General features: G+C 35.3%; 1 protein-coding gene across 1 annotated transcript; it reads left to right on the forward strand.

Annotated features, from left to right (window-relative positions):
• dennd6a (DENN/MADD domain containing 6A) lies at window positions 1-27,170 on the forward strand. The gene is made up of 19 exons (XM_081358144.1): window positions 1-334; window positions 2,224-2,262; window positions 2,353-2,395; window positions 9,441-9,553; window positions 12,709-12,789; window positions 15,780-15,885; window positions 16,697-16,776; window positions 16,857-16,916; window positions 17,011-17,066; window positions 18,157-18,279; window positions 19,622-19,717; window positions 20,847-20,941; window positions 21,492-21,557; window positions 21,724-21,788; window positions 21,872-21,961; window positions 22,312-22,365; window positions 22,468-22,577; window positions 24,010-24,187; window positions 25,076-27,170. The coding sequence occupies exons 1-19, from the start codon at window positions 119-121 to the stop codon at window positions 25,205-25,207; spliced, it is 1,803 nt and encodes a 600-aa protein (XP_081214270.1). The 5' UTR covers window positions 1-118; the 3' UTR covers window positions 25,208-27,170.
• Window positions 27,171-27,634: the final 464 nt, after the last annotated feature.

The raw sequence follows: 27,634 nt of genomic DNA on the forward strand, positions 1-27,634 counted from the left end.
CTCCACGCAAGCTCCGCCCCTTTCATTCTGGACGTGTTTGTATTTACAGCTCAAGTTCCTGTAGTTTTCATCAATAAACCGAGTCCGAACCCACCTGGACTGACCTGAGGGTATCACCATGGCCTTTCAGGGGTCTGGGGAACTGGAAGATCAGCTCGAGGAGCCAGAAGACACGCTCAGAGTTTCTCCGGCCGAGGAAATGCCCGTCGATGGGCCTCCAGCACTAACGTTAGAGGAGCCGGAGCCGTTACTGCTGCCGTGGGATCGCTTCTCCACCTGGCTTCACTGCATCTGTGTGGTCGGCTTCGATCTGGAGCTCGGGCAAGCTGTGGAGGTACAGAAGACTGTCATATTAGTGCTGTCATCTGTGATGACTGGCCTGCTAGCCGGCTAACTGTGTGGAAGTCAATGGAAAAACCTGCTAGCATATGTGGCTAATGCTAACACAAATAGTTGAGTCATCAAAAACTATATATTTACAGTCAAATCACAATTTATTCAGACACCGTCAACTTGTCTCACATTATCACAGTTTATTCGCTATAGAAAATGGTAATAAAATTGGACAAGAACTCAGAGTTATCAAATCAGTTGACATTTCACTAGTTTTGTCCATCCTTCTGTTAGACTGTCTCACAAATGATTAAAGTTGAGCAGCTGTTAAATTTAACTACACAATTAGATAATATCAATTTAGGTCAACAAATTAGCAAGCAATGCTTAATTTTGTTCAGTCTGTGGTGTAAAAAGGTCGCATTAGCAATTAAAGAAAAAACACTTAAGCAAAACATGATCAGGTCAAAGTGTCTGAATAATTTTTGGTCCCAAATTTTTAATAAATGTTACTGGTAGTATGAAGAGTTTTTGGCTATAATATGTCACAGTCAGTTACATATATGAACTATAGTGTCCTGCACCCACTAGTAAAAACAATATATATGGGTCATTGACGAATAAGGTTTTAAAAGTGTAAAAAAAAAGAATGGAGATATAACTATATTTGAAACCATTTTTTAGTTTACTTAGTTTTTTTTTTTTTAGTTTAAGATTTTGTGGTTTGTACAATCAATTAACACTGTTTTTTGTCATTTTTTACAAGATGGAAAAAATGTCACCAAAAAAAGTCATTCGGTTTAACCACTGATTTGAAAGTTAAAAACTGATTTGACATTGATGTTGAGATAGTATATAGTGTGTACCACAGAAGAAATATTAAAACAAATTATCACTGATCTCATAAATGTAATCATTCATTGGACTACTCTAAACACTCCAACATTTTCAGGTAAAACATTGCACAGGGAAAGGAGAAAAGGGGAAATGTAAAAAAAAGAGAGCCTTATCTGCTTTATATTTGTATTATTGTAGTTCATTTAGTTATTAAAAACAATATTATTCCATTTAAATATTTACTATATCGGTTTTACCGAATGACCTTTTGACACTTCAAAATCTTTAAAATACCTTTATATGTTGTAAAATATAATTAAAACCTTTTGGATTCAGTAAAAGAGATCAAGTTGTACTACCTTTACCTTGTACTACTTTGGATGTTATATTTGTTTTATTATTATTATTATTATTATTAAGGCCTTTGGACAAAAAAAAAATGACCCGTCACGTCATTGACCCATATATCTGGTGTCTGAATAATTTTAGTTTGGACTGTGTGGATGCTGAACCAGTGTATGCAGTTAACTGGTACTATGTCTGACCTTTATGGTTTGATAAACATGTCTGAAAGCTTTCAGTTGCTTTGACACATTTGTGCACTAAACATATTCTCGTTTATTTGTGCCATTTCCTGATGTAATAATCTGATGTGTGTGCAGTGCACATTATGTGTGTAGTTTGTCTGACGGCTAAGTGTTTATCAGGACTGTTATCTGAACACTATTCAGTGTGTTGATCTAATCATCAGTTGTCTGAACTTAGGCACTTAGATACTCAGAATAAAAACAACAACAACTACTGAACTCCAAACTGAATAAGATCATTATTGTCCATACCTAAAGCTTGGTTTCACAACAACAACAACAACAACAACAACAACAAAACATCTACAACCAAAGTAAAGCCAGCTGTAAAAGGTCTCCCTCACTTAATCGACTCGAAAGGCATCAATGGCCATGACTAACAACTACTACTATGTGTCATTTATGCATATGTCAGTTTTAAAAATACAGCGTTCTCACATTTTCCTTGTTATTCTTTCTCCTGCAGGTGATCTACCCACACCACTCCAAACTCACTGAAAAAGAGGTACAAAAGCTTTGTTTTATATCATCCAGCTGGATTAAATCATTACTGACAGTCAATAATTGAGTGTTCTTTTTGTTTCTCTCATTTTAGAAAACAAGTATATGCTATCTGTCGTTCCCAGACTCCAATTCAGGTACAATTGCATTTCTTCACTATGGCTTTTCTTCATGTGTCTGCTGTAAATCATGAACAGTTGATGCACAGATGTTGTCACCTGTAGATTTGAACATCTTAAACTTTTACCCCTGGTTTCACAGAAAGCTTAAGCCTAAGTCCTAGACTACAATGCATGTTTGAGTAGTTTTAACTGAAAGCAACTTGCACTGTTATATCTAAAAAGTGTCATTTTTTTGTCTCAAGATGCACACAAGTGAGGGTTTTTTTAAGGCACATTTATAAAAGCTAATCAAATGTCCTAATTAAACTAGGTCCTAATCCTGGCTTAATCTAAACCCTGTCTGTGAAACAAGACAGGCCTTCATGTTTTGACACTGTAACATTCAGTAGATCACACAGGTAAAGCTGAAAGCTAATGGAAAGGAAGTTTATTCAGTCATTATGTCAGAACTGTGTACTTTCTTATATGCATTTTTCAGTGTCTTTGTATTTTATAATGCAGTTCAGATGATTCTTCTCTCAGTGATTATTATTATTAATGTATGGCATAAACGTCAATCACTTTCCATCCTGTATTTGAGTCTGTCTTGTGCTCAAAGTGTCTGTAATGTGATTAAGCAGTGCAGTTGTAGTGTGTGTAGTAGGCATGTGCCGGTATTCGGTAATGCGATAAATCGCGGTAATGAAAATGCACGATATTGTTATCGTGGGCACTTCAAAATACCGTGAAAAATAATAGATCAGAATTTATATTTATAGAACGCGTATTAGCTTATTTTCCATCAACCGCTTAAACAAACACTGCGTATGCTGCGCGAAACACGTGCGCGCTCTGATGTAAACAATCCCCACATGTATTAGCACTGTGTGCATGCGGCGCAGTGCGCACTCTAGTCTAATGTAAACAACCCTCACATGGAGAAGAAGCATGGCGGAAGGAGGCACGCTGCCGACGATTTATCCCCCTTCTAAAAGCAGAGCTGTCAATACGCATTCAGCGTGAGACTCACGCAATTTACACTTTTCAAACGCTCTCGCGCCACATGCAGTTTCTCACGCAGAGAAAAATCGCGGAGCAAAGAGGACACGGAGACCGACAGACTAGACAGAGCAGGTTATTATGGTATGAAAACAATTCTCAGCTCTCATGTTCTGTCCATTTTATTACGAAATTCAGACAATAAATACTGTTTTGGTGCTTGTAAATGTGACTTGACAGATCACTGTAGCGCCTCAGTTCAACCGATCATCTGTTACTTTTTATTTAAAGTTACAGTAGGCTACAACTTACCGAAAGGTATGCCTCATACATAATATCGATCATTCAGTGTTTTTCAACCACGGAAAGAGGTTAATAAAACTGCAGGTGAACAATTATGTCACAGAACGTTACATTTACCTCAGGAAAGCCATTTAATGACCAACACGTTAGTTGACTAGACAAAAATAGCTATAGAGAGGAGTATTTTGCACAATATGTGCACTATATTACATTTGTATTATATTTTTACTTGTGTCATAATTGTTATTACAATGAAAACCAAATTATATTTAATTTAATTAGTTAATTTTTAACCTTTAATAATACCAGCTGACAGGGCTCTCTGTATGTTTAAAGCATTATGTGAGATATATTTTTTCTTGAGAAAAATTAACGTCTATCTACTGTAGCCTACCTAATATTTATCCAAAAAGTCAATACTGAATCAAGATTGAAATCAAATCCCAAGAATTGAAAGCGTGAAAATTGTGTAAAATTCTATTTAGTTACCAAACGTTTTGACAATCACTATTGTAATGTTTTTATTAAAAAACTATTAGTAGTTTTTTTTCTACATCCCCCCCACCAATCCATTCATTTCTCTTGAGCAATTAAAATATCGTGATAATACCGTATACCGTGGTAAAAACTCAATCAATTAATCGCAGCATGAAAAGTTGATACCGGCACATGCCTAGTGTGTAGTGTGTTTTCCTACATTAAGGTTTGATCTAGAGGATTGTAATTCATCTGAGTGAGTACTATGACCCGTGTGTCTTACGCTAATGTGTGTGGGATGAGACCTCGACATCCTCTCTCTACAGAAACCACATTCATATTCAGAAATGAACTCGCAGCGTGGGTTGTGAAATGCTATCTGACTGTTCTGTGTTCGAGATATTAATGGACCGTCACTTGGTAGGTCAATATGTGCATTTGTAACAGATACTCTGTAACAGTATATTTTTTGCTACGTTTACTATTGTTAATGAGAAAGGTCAGTATGAAGGAATCACCCTGTTGAGATTCTCCTGATGCTCCTCACATCTTATATTAACAGCTTACTATGGAAGCTTGTTTCCGCCCAAAAATAAAACATTTTAAAAGATAATTGCGACTTTTTATCTCACAATTGCGAGTTTGTATCTCGCAAATCTGACTTTATTTCTCAGAATTTGCGAGATATAAAGTCAGAATTGCGTGAAATAAAGTCACAATTGCGTGTTATAAAGTCAGAATTGCGAGATATAAAGTCAGAATTGCAAGATATAAAGGAATTGTGAGATATAAAGTAAACTCACAATTGTGAGATATAAAGTCCAATTCTAAGGGGATTTTTTTTTTTTTACCTCAGAATAGTTTATATTCTCACAATTCTGACTTTATAACACACAATTGCGACTTTATATCTCCCAATTGCGACTTTATATCTCAGAATTGCGACTTTATATCTCGCAATTGTGACTTTATATCTCACAATTGTGAGAAAAAAAGTCAGAATTGTGAGATAAAAAGTCACAATTATTATTATATATTTATTATTCAGTGGTGGAAACAAGCTTCCATAGCTTACAGTTATGTTGTTCTTTTAAAAGTAATGTTTTTATTTTATTCTAAAATAATTTTATCACTGTTCTTGTGGAACCGTGAAAGAATTGTCATTTTGACATCTTGCAATTTTTTACAATTAAATTTTCATCCTAATATCATTCCAAACATTCTTCTGTGGAAATCAAAAGAAGTCTAGCAGAATATTAAACACTTTTTCTCATGCATAATCAGTTCTGAGACATGATGCAACATTATCATTGATGTCAAACGTGGCATGATGCATCTTCACGCTGTATATTTGAATAAATATATGTGATTTGAGAGCTGACTTAAGTCTTGCTCTGTTCTCACAAATTTACACGAGTAAATAAATTAAAAAAGAATGTTAATTTCTAGATGAATTTATCCTTTAAAACTCTTTGGCCACAGCCATTTTTTTTTTTTTTTTGGGTAAATAAAAATATGTTTTAACAATTTGCTTTTTGTGTTGACAACTTTAACTAGCAAAAGTCCTTTGCATCATTGGTCAATATTGTAAACGGAGTGGCCGGTCGGTGTTGTTTTAAAAGTGACATCTCTGATCTTCTTCACACAGATTCAGCTCGTGTTAATTTAGTTTGTAATAAACTTGGGTTATTAATAGCGATGAGGCACAAACGAGGAGGAACAGGATTTGAAGATTACAGCACAGTCCAGTTAATGACTTTGTAAATACTCTGGGTGTGTGTGTGTGTGTGTGTGTGTGTGTGTGTGTGTTTGTGGAGTTCACTGAGTCTCCTAGTGTGACATTGATCCTGTTCTCGTCTTTCTGAAACTGGAGAACCCGATGTCTGAGCCGATACCCTATCCCGTCGTTCTACTCACTTCAGCTCTCGTACTATACACGATCTTACAGGATGGAGCATGTCTTGTTGAAAGCACAAATGTGGATCATATTTTGCAAGCTTGTTAAAAGGCAATTTTATCATATCGATAGTTCCAGCTCTGAAAATCTGACCGGATGAGCAACATTTAAAGATTGTGGTGCCACATTGATTGTAGTATTATTGCAGCAAGGCTCTAAAAGGCTCTTTTATCGTTTAATATACACGTATTTAAATATGTTAATAATGGTGTCATTTATCATATTACTTGCACATACAATGATTTTACCATTGTAGAAGTGAACATGACATCAAAATTGATCTCATCAAATACACTGGCATTCAAAAATCTGTCTGTAAAATGTATTTTTGAAGAAATCAATACTTTTATTCAGTAATGCATTAAATTGTTGCATTAAGTGACAGTAAAGACATCTAGAATTTTAAAAAAAGATTCTATTTCAAATAAATGCTGTTCTTTTGAACTTTCTTTTTATCCTGGAAAAATGTTTCACAGTCACAGGAGCTGTTTTCAACATTGATAATCTTAAGCATCAAATCATATTAGAATGATTTCTGAAGGATCATGTGACACTGAAGACTGGAGTAATGATGCTGAAATCACAGGAATAAATTACTTTTTACAATATATTTCAATAGAAAACCTTTATTATGAACTGTAATATTTTACATTACTGTTTTTATTGTATTTTATTTAGCCAAAAATCTTATTGACCCCAAACTACCTATAACATCCTTTAACCGAGGTAAAATGATTGGAATACAGTGATTTTATTGTGCTGTGAATGAGACATTCTACACTTACAGGATATCTGTTGTAAACGGTCTGTTCGTTGACACCTGATCAAACCTGAGCTGACTTGTGAGTCTCGCATCCAGTTCTCAAAGCCCGTGATTCACTGTCGCACTGATTCCATTGTGCAAAAGCCTCTCATCTCAGACGTCACTTTCCCCGTGGAGGGCCAAGAGTCGGATGCCAGTGTTTGTGGGTCAGGCTGTGCATATGGACATTTCTGGTGTGTGTTAGCATGTCCTCTCGCATGCTGTGGGTGAGGCACGAGAAAAGCATGCGGTTGCTGTGGCAACAGAGGTCCTGCCAGCCTATCAGATGTGACGAAGTGCATCTGTTGTGACATTGTGTTTGTCCAACTGCATTTATTTCACTCGTGTTCGGTAAATCTGTCAGTGTCTTATAATGATGGATGAGACTCCATGTATGAAGTGCACGATTTCATTTTTTTAATTTTCACTGAAATTTCTAGTAAATTTTACAAAATAATTGCAAAGGAACGGTGAAAGTTTGAAGAAGAAAGACTGAAAAAGTATTTTCTTGTAAAACACACTCCATCTTTCTCCATCTCGCAATGTATTGAATAAATGTTGATATGTAAATGCTGATGTCACACAACCGTGCCCGTGTGTATCTGTAAAAATTATATATATTTTTTACCTTTAGTTTTTACCATGTTCAGGCCACTTAAAATATCATAACAGATGTAGCACTAGTTATGGTTAAAGCATAATTATTAATGATTGTCCTGATCGTCTTGTGCTGGATTATTTAAGTGAGTGTTCTAGTTCTTGCGTGTAACGAGCGTGTAGTTTGATGTTGTTGTGTGCTGAACTGCGTTCAGTGGGATTAACTCTAAATATTGTGTAAACGCTGCTTTTTATAGACTCCCGTGGCGTTGAGGAAAGGGTTAAAGGGGAGGATGAGGTAATCCATCAGTCACGGCCCGCAGATAGATCCAGTAATCCGGTTTCACACTCGCTCAAACCACCTTCCCTGTTCCTGGTGGCCCACACACACACATCACTGTATGCAGAGAAGCCAGAAACAGAGACAAACACACACGAACATGCCTGTCCATAAGCTAAACCGGAGCAGTCGGGCCCGGGACATCAGAACACCCTGAAGTTATGATCCTGTTGGTTCTTCTAGAATAATGTACAGATGGTTCCTTAACTTATGGATGTTGCTCAAAAGGTACACCTTTGTACCTAAAGAGTGCATATTAGTACCTAAATGGTACATATTAGAAACATTTTGAAGGGTACTGTCCCAGTGACAGCTTTTGTACCTTTTTTTTCTGAGAGTGAATCATTACACAACATGCAGATTATAGAAAGAGCTCCAGATTAAGTAAAGATCGTATTTATCTTTGTTATTTACAATTAATAACATAATATTTATCACACACATACATATATATATTACTTATACATTTTTTAATACGTGTATATACAATGTGTGTGTAATTTGTAATTTTAAATTTTTTTTTTAGATCTGAAGTTTAGTGTTATTCATAGTGATTTATTGACTGTTAAATTTGCTTAAAGGTGCATTGTGTACTATTTAGGAAGATCTGTTGGCAGAAATGCAATATCATATACATAACTATGTTTTCAGTGGTGTATAAAGACCTTATTTAATAAATCGTTATGTTTTTATTAGCTTAGAATGAGCAAATTCTGTCTACACACCGGGTCTCCTTACATCGACATGTTTGTACAGTGGCCCTGAACGGACAAACGCGTTTCATCACTGTTGTTCTTCGTGCAAAGAAGCTAGCTAAAGTTAGCAAATAAAACACTGACACAATGATGAACAAGTAACAATAATATTCGCAATAACACATCGTTTTACTGAATAATTAGGTAAAACTAATTTCTTAATTTACCATTGTAAAGAAAGCTCATTGCTGAACTGGCTACTGTCTGCTGTCTCAGACGACGACGACATCTCCCGTCGGCCACCGTAACTTCTGCTGGTTGCAGTTCGCAACTTCACCACTAGATGCGGCTAGAAATTACACAGTGCACCTTTAAAGTCTCCATGATATCAAAATGTACTCTTTCTGTTGTTGTTGTGTTTCTTTTAAGTCTGTGTTTTGAGGCCATATTTTCTAGTTCATCTTAAAAGTTGACAGTATAAAAGTTTAGTTAACATGCATGTACGTTTAAAATTTAAAGTCTCTTTTTGAACTCTGGAAATATTGATGGAAATGTAAAATTCCAAATATTCATTCTCTCACAACAATTTGAAGTGTCTTCATAGCGTTTGTCTATTATACAGCATGCCAAGTACAGTTTTTGCTGTACTATCATACAAACTGAAGCCTTTTAGCTATTTTAATATACAAAAGCAGAACATTTTTGCATCCTTGGCCTTTATTTCTGAGAGATGATACAGAACACAATGTTTTGGCAGACTATATAATATTGTGGCTGAAGTTAATAAGTCAGATATGTTTTGGAGAGAAAAAACAAGCATGGTTTCTATAAAACGTCCTTGATTCAGCCTGTGCACATTTGCGCTGTGTAGTTGTGCAGATAAACGTGAGTGTTTGTGTCTCTGGTCACAGGTTGTCTGGGGGACACGCAGTTCTGCTTCCGTTTCCGGCAGGCCACTGGCAGAAAGTCTTCACTCGGATGTTTCCTCGACCACTTCGAGCGAGATGCGCCGGTCTGTCTCAAGGTCAGTGCTGACTCTGCTCCTTGTTCATTCAGATTGCCCTGAGGCCCTGTTTACACCATAGACTGTAAAAAAATATGGACGTAGTGTCCGTGACGTCACCCGTAGGTTTCTGAAGACCGTTTTTGAAGCCTAAAGTGGGCGTGGCCGACCGTCGCCATCTTGACAGCGCGTCACTCCCGAATTCTATTTTTACAGTCAGACAATGAGCTGAGGTAACGTGACGGCTAACAGACAGCAGACAAACGGCTAATGATGACTAATGACCACAGCAGCGGGAATCCACCTGTCACTCAAAAGTGGACACACCCTTAATTATGCAGAACTTTAAGGCTTAATATAATTTAAACGGATGAGTTATAAAAAAATTCATCCCCTCACAGTCGTCATGAAGGGCAACATTAGCTATATAGACCAAAGCCACTGTTTGCTCCAGGCTGTAAACATGTTTTTTTTATGCTGTAAAGTTGGGCATTTTAACATGGAGGAGATACAGATTATTTGACTCACTTCTGCAGCCAGCCTCAAGCGGCCAGTCGATGAATTTCTGTTTAATTCACTTCCGTGTTGGTTTCAAGAGAGAGACAAGACAGGGAGGTTGCCGCTTGGTTTACACGTACATGGTTATTTTGATAAACTGAGACATTTCCCTTCATTTGTGCCCTTGGTTTACATGCAAACGGAGAATTCGCCTCTGAAAACGATTCTTTTTAAAAGAGTGGAGTGGAGATTTTGGAAAACTTCGTTTGCTGTTTTAGGCAGCCGACGTCACAGTATGCGACAGAACTTGCACCTGTGTCAAAAGTGCGACCTATGTTTACATTTGTCTAGGGTGATCATGGATGCATTAATAGTAGCAGTCACATTTATGTTGGTGCAAACCCTTTTCGTCTGTTTGCATTTGTAAATACTGCTGCTCTGTTATTGTTGCTATTTTCAGGATTCTGATTGGCTAACGTGGGCTTGAGCTTCTCGTTACACTGCCACCTACAGGTTTGGCATGCTCTTGACGGCATATATACACGGGTTCGTGAAACGAACACTTTTCTGAAAACTGACAGGTGTGCACGATGTTATTTTTGAGAACGGAGAGGGTGAAATGTCCGTTTATGAAAATAGCCGGCCATATGTAAATCAAGCGGCAACCTCCCTGTCTCTCTGTTGAAACCAACTCGGAAGTGAATTAAACGGAAATTCATCAAATGGCTGCAAAAGTGAGTCAAATCTGCAGCTCCGCCATGTTAAAATGCCCAACTTTACAGCAGAAAAAAACATGTTTACAGCCTGGAGCAAAAAGTGGCTTTGGTCTATACAGCTAATGTTGCCCTTCATGACGACTGTGAGGGGGTGAATTTTTTTTATAACTCATCCGTTTAAATTATATTAAGCCTTAAATTTCTGCATAATTAAGGGTGTGTCCAGTTTTGAGTGACAGGTGTATTCCCGCTGCTGTGGTCATTAGTCATCATTAGCCGTTTGTCTGCTGTCTGTTAGCCGTCACGTTACCTCAGCTCATTGTCTGACTGTAAAAATAAATAAATTCGTAAGTGACGCGCTGCCAAGATGGCGACGGTCGGCCACGCCCACTTTAGGCTTCAAAAACGGTCTTCAGAAACCTACGGGTGACGTCACGGACACTACGTCCATATTTTTTTACAGTCTATGATTTAAACGTAGCCTAAATCAGTGGTTCATCTCAAACCTGTCTCCACACTTGATTCAACTTATCAGCTCATTAGTACAAACTGCAAGATTTGAACTGGGTGTGTCTGATGAGGGAGACATGCCAAATGTGCAGTGGCGAGGGGACAGGTTTGAGAACCACTGCCCTAAATTAATCATAATGTCACTAAAATACTTCTGCAAGTAATTTGTTACATGTCATCAGTGGTTTGAAATTAACACCTGTCGAATGTGGTTAAAACTGTGGTGGGTAATGCTGTTAAATCACTTGCCAATTTGGCATGTTGCTTATTATGTTTACACACTTTGCTGGAAAGTTCATGTAAGCCAAGCCAAAACTGCGCAGATTTAGTCCAAATACTCAAACTCGTGAGTCATCATGAAATATTAAACGCAGTGTATTGCACAGAATCTTCTCATATCTGGCTTACTTGATACATTGTTATTTTCTAGCATCCCACATTTTTTTGATGTTCTTTGTCCTGTATTGATCTGTCCAACCAAAATTTTTGCTGAAAATGATGAGGATGAAAGAGGAAAGGAGGAGATGGCTGGATGACAGGATTTTGTTTGAATAAGAAATTAATGTATGAAATCACTATATATGCTGTGACCTAGGGGCTGTTTACACCTGGCCACTTCATGTGTTTTCTCAGATCGGATAGCTATCTGATTTATCAAAACGATTCCATTTACACCTGGTCACATAAATGTGTTTTTGCGAAACGGATTTAAATCCGATCTTCAATTCCCGCGCTAAATGCAGATTTAATGGAGTGCCCGTCACGAAAGCAACAGATATGAGCTGCATTTTTTTGATCATCAGCTAAAATTTAAAAATCAAAGACGGCAATAAGAGAGAGCAGTAACAGCCCTGGTAAGATCATTTCGTTTCTTTAATTTTAATGATGATGATTGTGTGTTAAGCATCTGCGACTTACTTTCACTTTGATTTGCGATAGTTTGCACGTTGGATTAATGAATAGATGCTCAGCTTCTCGTCTGCGGTGACGCGCGTGTTCCAGTAGCGTCGTCATATCTGGCTATAACATTGATTACATAGCCTATAACACGCTCTCACACGTTTATTTTTTACCATTTTTGGGAGGAGTACAATTTACATATGTGGTTTCAACAACCAGATGCATTTACACTTGTTTCGTCTGGAATGCGGCCCAGACCTCCTCCTGAAGTGGTTTGAGCGATCGAATCCGTCTCGAATGCGTTTCGGAGGGCATTTACACCTGGTCTTTTCACGATCGGATAGCTATCCGATCTGAGAAAACGCATGAAGTGGACAGGTGTAAACAGCCCCATTGTTAATCTGGTGTATTTCTTCATCTTTTTTTGGCTAGTAGAAGTTCTGAATGACCAGTAACTTAAAGATTTAGTAGCCAAAGTGAGTGAAAAAGATAATTTCAAACCCTGCATGTCATCACTACACTAAATGTGCATGTTTTTCTTCTTTCCCACAGAGAGATCAGGGTTACTACTACGGGTACGTGTACTTCAGACAGGTGCGAGACAAGTCGCTCAAGAGGGGCTACTTTCAGAAGGTACGACCACGATGATATGACCCTCACCATGAACCTGATGCCTCATGGCAGACATTGAGTTGATCAGGGAGGTGATGGATTTAAAGTGATGTTTGGTAGTTGTTGTAACATGCAGTTTGCTTCTGGCAGTGCAACAAACAACTCCAAAGAAGCGATTTGTGTTTCATCCACCCTAGAGCTAATTCCTGGCACTCTGGTGCACATTATGTCATAATTTATACACATTATGTTCCTGTCATCTACTCAAATGGACCGTTTTCACATTTCCAGGGCTCTCAGAAGCAGAAGTCGTGTGCAACAGTGTTTTTTCCATACATTTCTCCCATAGAGAAATTAATGGAAAATGCTTTAACAAGCACATATGATGATTGTTAATGCATTATAGTGTGTGTATCGTTAAAAATCAATTTCCCTTGGAAGAAAATTAATCCAGAGTTGTTTAACTTCTGTATCCCGAGTGCTGCGCTTTATAACCAGTTTCCATTTCTCAAATAGCAAAAATCTATGATAGTGTTCCCACAACTTTCATAAAGAAAAAATACAGAGAGTTTAATTACGTTGGTCAGAAGAGAGAAAGATGTCACATTTATCATCACTCCCTCAGCGATTGTCTGTGTTTAAAGGAACACGCCGACTTTTAGGACTTTAGCTTATTCACTGTATCCCCCAGAGTTAGATAAGTCCACACACACCCTTCTCATCTCCGTGCGTGCCGTAACTCTGTCTGACGCACACACCGCTAGCCTAGCTTAGCACAAAGACTGGAGGTAAATGGCTCCAGCTAGCATACTGCTCCCAATAAGTGACAAAATATTCCTATGTTGTGATTTGTATAGCCACAGCGTGTCAAATAACAAAGTCACATGACACACAGCCATCTTCTACCTTATCTATACTGGGAACTATATTCTCAGTGATTTACTCCAACTCTGAGCGAACTCTGCTCCTCACCACGGGGCGTCTCAGGCGCTGTGAGTAAATCACTCCGCCCAAGTAGCAGTGCTTCGCCTTCAGAGAATATAGTTCCCAGTGTGTATACGGTTAGAAGATGGCTGTGTGTCATGTGACCTTGTTATTTGTACACGCTGTGACTATACAAATCACAACATGTAAATAGGAAAATGTTTGAGTTATTTTGTCTCTTATTGGGAGCAGTATGCTAGCTGGAGCCATTTACCTCCAGTCTTTGTGCTAAGCTAGGCTAGCGGCGGGTGCGTCAGACAGAGTTACGGCACGCACAGAGATGAGAAGGGTATGTGTGGACTTATCTAACTCTGGGGGATACGGGGAATAAGATAAAGTGCCAAAAAGTTGGCGTGTTCCTTTAACTAGTTTTTTATTATTATTTGATGCCAAGGTAAGATAACACAAAGTATAGCCTATTGATGATATTATTAATTGCGCGTTTCATCACAATCTGAAAAGGGTCCGTTGTTCGAGTGGTGTGTGTCGCAGTGATTTGAGCACAATGAAGTGGTGTCTTTAGTCATTGAGAAGCCTCAAATGTTTTTTTTTTTGCTTCATTTTGTCCCAAGTTTGCTTGCCATGTTTTAGTATCTTTAACTTTGCTGCTAGCTACGCTCAAGCACAGCACTGAACAAGTCCCAACACCACACGAGCATCCTGCGTCTGCTTTCCTGAAGTGTGATTCTGATCTATCACCAGCGGCGCGAACGTTGTTCACACCCTAAAGATAGAGGCGGAGATTCGCTGGTAGTTCTGGAATTTTTCAAGAGCCTTTAATTCTCGTTATTTCTGAAGACACAGGTGCTTTCTGGGACCCTTTTCTGCCCTGCGGCTTCTTATGCAATTCTTGATGTGATTCACTGAGCTTTTATAAAACGCTGTGGTTTTTGACATGAGCCGACACAACCCAGTTTGTTTTCTTTGCTAACGGCACGATGTTAGCTACTCTACAGTTGTTGTTTTTCCACTTCCAACTGATTTCTGATGCATCTACATTTGGTCCTTAACTCTATAAAGCCTAATGGATCATATTTGATGCACAAAATTATAAAGCCTCTGAATGAACAACATGATCAAAACGTTGCTTTAAATCTGTTGCGCACAATCTACTACATGCCTTCTGTCGTCTAATTTGATAGTTAATACTTTTTAAGCAAGTAAATGTCCTTTTAGTGTAATTGTACAAATGTACACCTTCAGCTTGTGGTTCACGTGCCCTTTTGCTGTGAAATATTTACTGATTTTTATGAAGTTAACATAAGAATACCTTTTATATTATTAGTAATGTTTTTTTAAGATGAACACTATCCATACATAATCCATCATGTTTTTGATTTCATCTCTCAATCTTCATTGTATTGCATTGGTTTATATGTTTTAACTACAGAGCTTTTAATATAGCATTTAAGCTTTTAATATAGCATTTTTATTTTTAATAAGCATTTAAATATATTATTGGCAGATATGTAGTGACGACTGATATTTATATGCATTTAATTTTAGTGTTAAAAAGATCTAATTGATTTACATTACAAGCTATTAGAATTTTTTATCTTTCTTTTTGACCATATAAGTATCAGAATTTGCACAAAATTGCATATTTTTGCTCAGTTTGGGTCTCTTAATAAAATGTATGGGTTTTTTTCTCCCTCCTCGAGTATAAGCTCCATATTCTTGCCATATCATACTCTATGAGCTATAGAAGTCTGATGGATCAATTATGATGTACGGCTCCTTTTCCACACAATGAAATCAAGCTCCAGAAATTACTAAAATCACACATTAATGTGTCTTAAAAGTACTTTATGCAGCATGTTATAATGTTTTCCAGTGTGAATGTACTTTTATTTCTATATCATGAAAGAAAAAAGTCCTAGAGTTTTGAAGCAGCATGAAGTTTTATTTTTTTTAGCTGAACTATTCCTTTAAGATCTCGCCTGTTGTGTTCTGTCCTGATTCCTGAGAGGATTTGTGAACTTCATGACCTTTCTCTCATCATGTATGCATGTGTGTCTCTCCTCCAGTCGCTGGTCCTCATCAGCAAGCTGCCGTACGTGACCTTCTTCCACTCTTTGCTGAAGCTCATCGCCCCGGAGTACTTTGAGAAACAGGAGCCGTGTTTAGAGGCCGGTGAGTCCTGAAAACATGGACAACAAACCAGTTCTGATAACAAATCAAACTCCGCATCATTAGTGCTCTTTGCAAAATCAAGCATCATTATTAGGACCATTGCTAGGAACATTTCAAAATCATCATGTATACGAAACTCATCCTGCAACTTGATTGGACATTTGTGTGGTGGAAAGAAAACAAGCAGCAACAAAAAAGGAGCTGGTGCTTTTCACTTGTAATGGTTGTAATCAACCACTACCACAATGCAACACTTCCCAGCCAAATCTTGCCACATTGCAAAAAATGCTTTTCTTGCTTTTTTTTTTTATATATATATATATATATATATATATTATTTTTGTCTTGTTTCCAGTCCAAATATCAAAAAAATCTTAAATCAAGATGCATTTACTAGATGAGTAAAATGACATAAGATTTTATGTCCTGTTTTCTGGGGAAATAAATAAAAAATGAAGTGAGTTTTTGCTTAAAAAAAGCTAAATTATCTTCCAATGGGGTAAGAAAAATAATCTTAATTCAAACACAAAACATTTTTTTGACCCCATTTGCAGATAATTTAGCTTGTTTTAAGCAAAAACTCACTTATTTGTAATTATTTCCCCAGAAAACAAGACTTAATATCTAATGTCATTTTACTACTTTAGTAAATGCATCTTGATTTAAGAAATGTTTGATATTTGGACTGCGAACAAGACAAAAATACTGAGTAAGAAAAGCATTTTTTCGCAGTGCACCATCAACTGCATAGCAAAATATGATGTATTGTTGACCTCTATTTGTTAATAATGTTTTTGTTTTTGCGTTAAAGCTTGCAATGACATCGACCGGTGGCCCACGCCGTGCCCAGGGAAGATTCTTACGCTCCCCATCATGGGTGTGGTCATGAAGGTAATCTTTGTGAGATACTAGCCAAGTGTGTTAAACTCCAGTGCACTTTATTAACGAACGCTGCCATCTGCTCTCCTCAGCTACGCATCCCCACATGTTATGACAAGCCTGGAACATCTCAGCTCGTCCAGTCCACACCGGTATGAAAAGCTTTGCCTCTGCCAGGCCTGTAGGCGATGTGTCATTTTTGCAGAGTTTGCTCTTATGTAATGGAGTCTGATCTTTTATTCGCAGAGCGACAGTCTGGTGTCCATTGTCTTGCCGACCGTCCATGAAGTAGATCTCTTCAGGTAAAGCACATTTAGTGTGTGTGCTACTGTGAGTGGTACATAGTGTACTGTATTTCATGGTTGGGCTGGATTTGTGTATTGCTTGTCCTCCGGGGCCTCCTGTTGGTGGCTGGGAGAAGTGCACGGACATTCAAAAGTTTGGGGTCGTGCTCATCAATGCTGCATTTATTTGATCAGTAAAAACAGTGAAATATTATTAGCAATTTAAACAACTGTTTTCTATTTGAATATATACTAAAGATGTAATTTATTCCTGTGATCAAAGCTGAATTTTCAGCGTCATAATTACTCTAATATGATGATTTGCAGAAACATTAAAGAAACATTTCTTATTCTTGTTATCAATGTTAAAAACAGTTGTTGCTGCTTCATATTTTTGGAGAAACCGTGATACATTTATTTTCAGGATTAGTTGGTAAATGGAAAGAACAGCATTTATTTCAAATAGAAGTTTTTTTGTAACATTATAAATGCATTTACTGTCACTTTTGATAAATTGAATGCATCCTTGGTGAATAAAAGTATTCATTTCATTCAAAAAATTTAAAATCGTTCTTACCCTAAACTTTTGAATGGCATAGTACAAGTAAAACTCGAAAAATTAGAATATCATGCAAAAGTTCATTTATTTCAGTAATTCAACTTAAAAGGTGTAATTAATGTATTATTATAGACTCATTACATGCAAAGTGAGATATTTCAAGCCTTTATTTGTTATAATTTTAATGATTATGGTTTACAGCTTATGAAAACCCCAAATTCAAAATCTCAGAAATGTTAAAAAATGTTCATAAGCTGTAAGCCATAATCAACAAAATTATAACAAACAAAGGCTTGAAATATCTCACTTTGCATGTAATGAGTCTATATAATATATTAATTACACCTTTTAAGTTGAATTACTGAAATAAATGAACTTTTGCACGATATTCAAATTTTCCGTGCTTCACCTGTATGTTTATACATTTAATCTGTAAAATTCTGTTATATGGTGTTAAGTTATAACAAACCTTTTCATTTCAGCATGCATTAGTTTGATGTTGATCTGTTCTGTAACTGTTTGCTGTTTTCACTGTTTCTCATGTTGCAGGTGTTTCTATCCAGTGTTTTTTCATATCCAGATGTTGTGGGAGCTTGTGTTGCTGGGGGAAGCGCTGGTGGTCATGGCGCCGTCACCGGCTGAATCTTCAGACACGGTGTTGGCATTGGTCAGGTACGGCGAATAAAGTAATAAGCCACGTGAGATTGTGTTACAGTGATTTTACATCCTCTTAAAGTCCCCCCGCAGTCAATAACTATATCCCTTAAAACTCATCTTTGATAATCAAAATAACATATTTAAGTTGACACATTTCCTGTGAATAGCTTGAATGTAACCCGACACCTTTGCTTAATTTAGTATACGCGGACTCATGAATATGCAAATTAATCTCCGCCTCCACTCACTCACAGCAGCTCGGATCACCTGATCCACTCGCTCGACTGTAGTAAACACGGCACAATAGCAACTGTAAATGTTAGTTTAATTCAGCCATATATGTTTGAACCAGAAACTGATTCAGAAGAGGAAGAGGAAGAGTGAATTATACAGGCTCGTCTACAAGTCCATGAATCAGAATCATGATGCGTTTTATACAAAGTCAGACACATAGCGGTAATTGATATGATTAGCCTTTGGCTCAATTACGTTATCAAACGGCTAATAATGTGTTGCTAATGTTACATAAACCATGTTCCCGTTCGCCATCTCGGACACACACACTAATGTGCTGTTTTACAATCCATCCAATCAGATTTTAGAGCTGAAACTGCAGTCGTCTAGCATTTGATATTACAATAAATGTTTAGCTATACGTTTTGATGACTTCACTCTGCATTAAAAATGCAGGATGAAACCTGTTTATTTTAAATCGGCAACATGTTTCTTTCTTGATTGCACATGAAATGTTCTCAGGACTAATTTGATAATGCTGTCAGCAACTGATTAACGCGTGGTACTCATTTAAACACATTTTTATTAAATTTAAATCCATTCTGAAGAATTCTGCATATTTCTTTCCCTTCAGAAAATTGAAATTCCCAATTCAGTGCATCAAGTGCATGGGATGTGTTGCAGTACTAAAACAAGTGTAATGGCTCTGTGATGCTGAGTTGAATGATGACCACGCTGCGGTCGACCTTGAAAGAGGGCGGCTAGATAATTCATGCAATGTGTGTGTGTGTGTGTGTGTGTGTGTGTGTGTGTGTGTGTGTGTGTGTGTGTGTGTGTGTGTGTGTGTGTGTGTGTGTGTGTGTGTGTGTGTGTGTGTGTGTGATGTACAGAGACACCAGAGACAGCGTTACCCCCCGCAGACTCAGATAGTGTTGAATTTGAGCAGAATGCGGTTCCAGAGCGAATGCTGACTTCTAGATCACTTTTTTAATGCTGGTTAATGATGTGTGTGTGTGTGTGTGTGTGTGTGTGTGTGTGTGTGTGTGTGTGTGTGTGTGTGTGTGTGTGTGTGTGTGTGTGTGTGTGTGTGTGTGTGTGTGTGTGTGTGTGTGTGTGTGTGCAGTTGTATCTCTCCTCTGCGTTACTGCAGTGACTTCCGGCCTTACTTCACCATTCATGACAGTGAGTTTAAGGAATACACCACTCGAACACAAGCTCCGTAAGTAAACAGTGTGTTGGATGAGTGATGCTCAGTCTTTTATTTATTTATTTATTTATTTATTTATTTATTTATTTATTTATATATATATATATATATATATATATATATATATATATATATATATATATATATATATATATATGTATGTATGTATGCACACACACTCAAAATATAATACAAAGAAAACATAATGTTTTAGATTTAATATATATATATATATATAAATAAAAGACTAACATATATTCAAACAGAAAACAGTTATTTTAAATTGTAATAATATTTCACAATATTACTTTATTTTTTTATTAAATAAATGCAGCCTTAGTGAGCAGAAGAGACTAATTTTAGAAACATTATAAATATTACCGATCCCAAACTTTTGAACAGCAGTGTATATACACTTATATAATAATATAATACAAAAACAAAATATCATAACATTTAGTGAAAGCCATTAAAGTATATATATATATATATATATGTGTGTGTGTGTGTGTGTGTGTGTGTGTATATACATAGGTATATGTTTGTGTGTGTGTTTTCATTTATTTATTATAATGTAATTTAATGTATTAATATAATACTGTATTAAATATTGTAATATTCATTTTATTATACTATATTATTGTAAACGTAATTTATAATATTATATTTTATTATTTTTTCCTTCTGGTAATGTTTATATTGTTGTTAATATATTAATATTTGTTTTCATTAAATATTTTTATGATAATGAGTTCAGTTTTTAATATATTCAGTACGCTGCATCGATTATTGTAATATGTTTCATTCTATAATTGTGATATAATTTACAGTATTATTTTATTTACTGTATAATACAACTATAAATACAGTATAAAATACCACTATAAATACACTAGTATAGTATGTATTTTAACATGTATAGTGTGTGTGTGTGTGTAGACAGGTTTGTGATATTTTGAGTTTTTTGTGCTTTTGACCTACAAACACCCCAGCATGTAACTCAATCAGTGTCAGGATGAGCGTATAATCAATACGAGCGAGGAATGAGGGTATTTCTGGAGCTCTGACATGTGACACTCTTACTGGCTCTCTGTTAACCATATCTTGTGTGTGTGTGTTTGTGTGTTGTGTTGTGCTGTAGGCCTTCGGTCATTCTGGGAGTTACGAACCCATTTTTCGCCAAAACTCTCCAGCACTGGCCTCACATCATCCGCATCGGAGACATGAAGCAAGCAGGTTCTGACCTTTAAATAGTGATCAAATGCATGTACAGTTAAAGCTAATGAAGCATTGACATGTATCAGCAATATTATGACTGTCCGAAGTTTAAACCCAGCAAGCAATAGCCGTCATTTCAGCGTCTAGGTTAACCACAGACCCGATATAGTCCGGCTACGAGTAACACACTTCTAGCAAAAATAACCTTGAATTTGGTTACCAAAATAACTTGCGAGATATATGATATTCCATCATGTAAGCAAAGTAAACAGTGATTACAAGGTGTTTGGTTTCATTTCTTCACTCATTTCATTTCTTTGTTATCTAATTGATGACAAGTCTATTCTTGGGCGATGGTTTAGTCGTGTATAAAATTTTCACTGCCTTGTTTTAGCTTAGACATCAGGGTTTGTTTGGACGGCTATTAAACGTCTTTTAAATGCAAAATTGCTTGCTGGAATGAGCAATAAAGCATTTATACAAATTAAAAAAATGAAATAAAACAAAACGATTTGACTGAGGTTGTTGCCTTTGTTCTTTATTATAAATATCTGAATTGTTTTTAAAGGAGAGATGGCTAAACAGATGAAAGTGAAGAAACTAAAAAGTCTGAAGACTTTGGACTCGAAACCTGGTGAGACTTGAATGAGAAACTATCATGAGTTCATTTTACTGTGTTCTGTATTCATGTAGGTTTTTATTCTGGTCTTTGTATTTCTTTCTGTTAATGTTTGAATCACAGAACTGTACAATTTCCAAAAGCAAAAGATTAAGTAAAACTCTGTGTTTGTTCGTCTCAGGTGTCTACACGGCATATAAACCTTTCCTGAACAAAGACGAGGACATTATCAAGCAGCTCCAGAAGGTGAGTGTCTCTCTGGTGTATTATATCACTGCTAAAACATTCACGCTGATTTATTAATTCAGTTTTTTTGTGGTTAACATCAGGGAGTTCAACAGAAGCGCCCTTCAGCGGCCCAGAATGCAATTCTGCGTCGATATTTCCTGGAACTTACACAGAGTTTCATCATACCACTGGTAGGAGCATTTATTTGCATACAAAATCAATGATGCGACGGCATTCACACGCACCTGGACAGAGTTATTACTGTTAACTAAAACTATTGAAGTTGCTTTTGTCATTTAAAAATAAAGTTGAAATAAAGTAAAATATTAATGTGCTGTAAACTAACTGAAACTAAACTAAATAAAATAACTTAAATGCATAAATAAAAGCTCATTTAAAATATTTTAAGAAATAGTATATAAATAATGCTAAAATAACTACCTTAAAAACATGGTCAATGCATGTGTGATGAAGTCTTTAAATTCCAGACCGTTAATTTAAGATATAATTTTATAATTAATATTCTATTTTTGATTTGCAGGAGCGTTATGTGGCCAGTCTCATGCCTCTACAGAAGAGCATCTCACCCTGGAAAGTACGTTTTTTTTTCTCTCTCTCTTTCTTTTAGAATTAATTAAGCAACTTTTTTATGTCTATTATATTCCTCTATTATTATGTTCCTTCTCTCGTTTCCCAGAGTCCTCCACAGCTGCGGCCGTTCAACCAGGAGGAGTTTATGAAGACCCTGGAGAAGGCCGGACCTCAGCTCACCTCACGACTCAAAGGAGACTGGATCGGCCTCTACAGGTACAGCTGCCCTCAGAGAAATTATAATAAATAAATATTTATATAGTTTATATATTGTGTCATATGTATTTTATTAGTTTATATATCAATCTAATTTATTAATTTATTTATATAAAATTTTATTAAAATATATATAATTTACATCAATTAAATAAGTTGTATATAATGCATATAATTTTATATATATTATGTTTATATTGTGTCATATATATTTTATTTTATTTATATATTATAAATATATCATTTTGTAAATAATTATATATAATTTAATTAAATAAATGATATATAATGTAAATAAATTATATATAAATAATGTAAATAATTTATATATATCATATATAATTTAAATATTGTATAATATATATATATATATATATCATTTATATTTATTTTGTCATGTATTTTATTAGTTTATATATCAATCTAATTTATAAATGTATTTATATCAAATTCAATTAAAATATATTTAATTTACAAAAATGAAATAGTGTATATAATGCATATAATTTTATATATATTGTATGTTTATATTGTATCATTTTTTATATATAATGTATTATATATTATAAATATATCATTTTATAAATATATATAATTGAATTAAATAAATTATATATAATGTAAATAAATTATATATATATAATGTAAATAATTTATATATATCATATATAATTTAAATATTGTATAAAATATATATATATATATATAATTTATATTTATTTTGTCATGTATTTTATTAGTTTATATATCAATCTAATTTATAAATTTATTTATATCAAATTCAATTAAAATATATTTAATTTACAAAAATTAAATAAAGTATATATAATGCATATAATTTTATATATATTATATAATGTTTATATTGTATCATTTTTTATTTATAATGTATTATATATTATAAATATATAATTTTATAAATATATATAATTTAATTAAATAAATGATATATAATGTAAATAAATGATATAGATATATATATATATATATATATATATAATGTAAATAATTTATATATATCATATACAATTAAAATATATATATATATATATATATATATATATATATATATATATATATATATATATATATATATATATATATATATATAATTTATGAATACATAATTTTTGGCTCTAATATATTTCTTCAGAATTTTGCAGACTGTAAAAAGCCATAATGGATCCTGATTTGTGAGCTCTTTGTTCTGCTGAGATGCTTCTCATCAGTATCACTCACAAATTGCTCTGAAATATTTGTTAGCAAATCAGTTTCAATCAGAATGTGATTTTAAAATGCGTAACCAGTCATCATGGAAAAGTTAGGATGTTCAAAATACATTGGTCTTCCCAAACAAATCTTTTCTTCAATGTAAAATAGAAAAGGTTTCCCTTTAAATGCATCTTTGCTCTTCTCGTCTGTCCTCGCGCAGACAGTTCCTCAGGTCTCCGAACTTCGATGGCTGGTTCAGAAACCGCAGGAAGGAGATGATGCAGAAGCTGGAAGCTCTTCACCTGGAGGCTCTGTGTGAGGAAGACCTGCAGCTGCGGATACAGAAGCACACCGAGGTGGAGACGGTCGACCTGGTGCTCAAACTCAAGGAGAAACTGGTCAGTGCTTCAGTCATTCTGTGTGGATCACGACAACAGTTCTAGAGTGGGGTTTTCTTTGTGTAGCTTAAAGGAGTAGTTCACTTTAAAATGAAAATTAGCCCATGATTTACTCACCCTCAAGCCATCCTCAGTGTATATGACATTGTTCTTTCAGACGAATACAAGCAGAGTTAATTAATAAACACTCTGACACTTCCGAACTTCATAATGCATCCATCCATCATAAAAGTTTATTTATATTTTTTTTATATTTTATATATTATTTATAAATATATTTGTGGCAATAAACAATACATTGTATGGGTCAAAATTATTGATTTTTCTTTTATGCCAAAAATCATGAGGATATTAAGTAAAGATCATGTTCCATGAAGATATTTAGTAAATTTCCTACTGTAAATATATAAAACATGTATTTTTGTGAGTGAATGCAGCACAATCGTGAACATAAATGCACAACTTTAAAGGAGATTTTCTCAATGTTTCGATTTTTTTGCTCCCTCAGATTCCAGATGTTCAATAGTTGTATCTCAACCAAATATTGTCCTATCCTAACAAACCACACATCAATGGAAAGCTTATTTATTCAGCTTACAGATGATGTATAAATCTCAATTTCAAAAAATTGACCCATGTGACTGGTTTTGTGGTCCAGGGTCACATATCAGAAATACGTCGCATTACTCGCAAAAGTTGCGCTTTAGACTTTAGTGGAATCCGTATGTTCGTTAGCTAGAACTTTACTTTGTAACGTGTTAAATATAATATATTTTTTAATATTTTTCTTACACAAACTCATCGCTTTTCACAACTGCGAAAAGTCATTTTTTATATATTTTCTACATTGTACTTTTTTTTTTTATTTCATCTCCTGTTGTGTCTCAGACTCAGGCCGAGAAAGATCAACTTCCTGTCAAACCAGGAACTCTGCCCAAACTACAGTCCCATATCGAGACCATCATCCTCTCTCTTCCAGAGGACCTGCAGGGCATCTTGCACAAACCACCGAGCCCTTGACCCTCAGCCAACGCTGACAGACCAGACCGGGGTTAACAGACACGACCCCGCCGGGTTTCTGCCGGATCCTCCTCCGAGCGCACTCGCTGCTGCAGATCTCAGCGCCCTTGAACGGACAATGCTGGCATTGCCAAATAAAAACAGCACAGACGACTGACCGCACAGACTGAGCGCCTGAGGGACGAATGATGGCAGAAATCATGTGACGGACACATTCTGAGTCTCACTGTGTGAGATTTACATTCCCGTTGATTTTAAACATGAAGACGCTTGTAAGATGGAATCAGGAAAAATTACTGGATCGGAGTGGGTCGGATTCATATTCACCTCCATAATGAAAATATTTAACAGAACATCACTTCCTCATCTCATGACACCTGTCGAAAAACATGTTCGGGTCATATTTCACCCCAAAATGAGGAAGAGGGAATAAGAAATTATATTTTAAATCAAGAAAATAAAGCCTATTTTAAGACCATTAAAATACCAAAATATATTATTTTTGTGATAATCAGGTCATATTTCACCCCAATCTGAGGAATTAAGAAATTATATTTTGCATGGATTATTTTCATGATAATTAAAACCCAGTTTTCATTACTATAGGCTAGTGCTCCAAATCTAATTTTCATTGCTGTGAAAAACACAATGACATTATTTAAATTATGAAGTATTAAATTGTTAAATTTTTCTATTATTATGCACTACTTTATTATTCAAAAACGAGAATCACCATGAATATAGAGAACAACTCAAACATGATGCATTACAGAATTTATGCAGAAATGTCTTTAATGATCAAGAAAATGTCATATGCAAAAAATCTTAATGGGTCTAAAAATATATATTTTCCATTATATTTTGGGGCGAAATGATACTCAGCCAGTCAACTTTAATATTGCAATAACAGGCAGATTTATTTCTCCTTTAACCGAGACAAACACTACTAACCTGTACATGTAGAAGAGTATATTTCATCTTAGCACATCATCACCGGTGTCCGGCTTTAACCCCACAGCACAAATGCAATATATAACTCTCATAATGAAGGCAGACCCAACAAAGACCAGTGCAGTTTTACATGCATTTATTTAGTTTTAGTTTTAGTTTTAGTTCATAAACTGACTAACGACAGAAGGGAAAAAAGCCATTGTTTTCCTTTCCTCTCCAGCTTCACTGAACTGAATGACCCGTCGCTGCTTAAACACACAGAACTAGTCGAGCTACATCTCTCCAGTGCCGTCTTCCTTCTACTTCAATATCATGTATACCTCCTCATTCAGAAAATTAATACTTAAACACAATATAGTCTCTAAACACAGCTTTTCTTTACACTTGCTTGACCGATTTCTTTGTGCCTTTGATTTTCTGTTCAGTTTGATTTGATCGATCTCTTTTAGGACCAAGTGTGTAGTTTGAGAGTGCATTAATATCATTGACTTTTTAGAAAGAGCTTATGTTATTTGCACTTTATCGGTGGAATGTGTTGAGCAACGGAAGGTTTTTCTTCCCGAAAATGTGCATAATCATGACTTATAAAAACACATGAAGTGAACCACCAGAAATGTATCTTTCCTGTCGTGTGCCTTGAGCTAGAGACACAAAGACACTCGGGTTATCTGGTTTGTGATGTGGGATTGTGGGACTCGTGTTGTTGAATGAATCCGGGCCTGTGTGAAAACTGGTTGTCGGGCAACCATTCATGTTTTATATTTGAAGAACAAACCTATTTTAACATGCTTGAATTTTAAAGAGGTATATTCTGATACGCTAATAACAAACTGCTTTTGACACGATGCCTGTTTGTTATACTGATGGATATTTTCTAACATCTGTATTTTTGATCTGCTCATTTATATTGGTAGTTATTGTACAGGATGTTTTATTCGTTGCTGTGGTGATTATTATAGAATGATATAAATGGAAATGTGCGTTTTTTATAAACCATGTAAACCAAACCACAGTCCAACGTTTCAGCATAAACATTATTTTTCTATCAAACCCCAAACCACTATTATTTTTTTCTTTTTCTTTAACCATTTTCCCTAGAAAGAATTTCATTGTTCTGTTTCCCTCATGAAGAACAAGTATATATTTTTTCCAGATGTAAATAAATGTCAATTATGAATCTGTGTTGAGCATAAATCTATTTCTGTAATGAATGTTTTGGTTTAAGAATAGTAAAACTATTGTAGATTGGTCTATTTTAAATGAAATATAATTCATAACTACAATATTTTGTAAATAAATACAAAATTTATTGAAGATATTTGAAAGGCACATATTGAAGGCAAGACATGTACAAAAATTATTTAATAATGTATTTACACCAGTGCTAAGTTAAATATACAGTGAATTAGCGTTATATATTAGAATGTTTAACAATATTCCATGAATATCCCAAAATAAAACAAATCTGGAGACATA

Source organism: Scardinius erythrophthalmus (assembly GCF_964197995.2).
Source record: "Scardinius erythrophthalmus genome assembly, chromosome: 25".
NCBI classification, from domain to species: Eukaryota; Metazoa; Chordata; class Actinopteri; order Cypriniformes; family Leuciscidae; genus Scardinius; species Scardinius erythrophthalmus.

Coding starts and splice junctions, on each gene's coding strand:
- dennd6a (XM_081358144.1), top strand. CDS start 119: ATGGCCTTTCAGGGGTCTGGGGAACTGGAAGATCAGCTCGAGGAGCCA. Junction 2,396..9,440: donor GTTCCCAGACTCCAATTCAG/GTACAATTGCAT, acceptor CTCTGGTCACAG/GTTGTCTGGGGGACACGCAG. Junction 12,790..15,779: donor AGAGGGGCTACTTTCAGAAG/GTACGACCACGA, acceptor TCTCTCCTCCAG/TCGCTGGTCCTCATCAGCAA.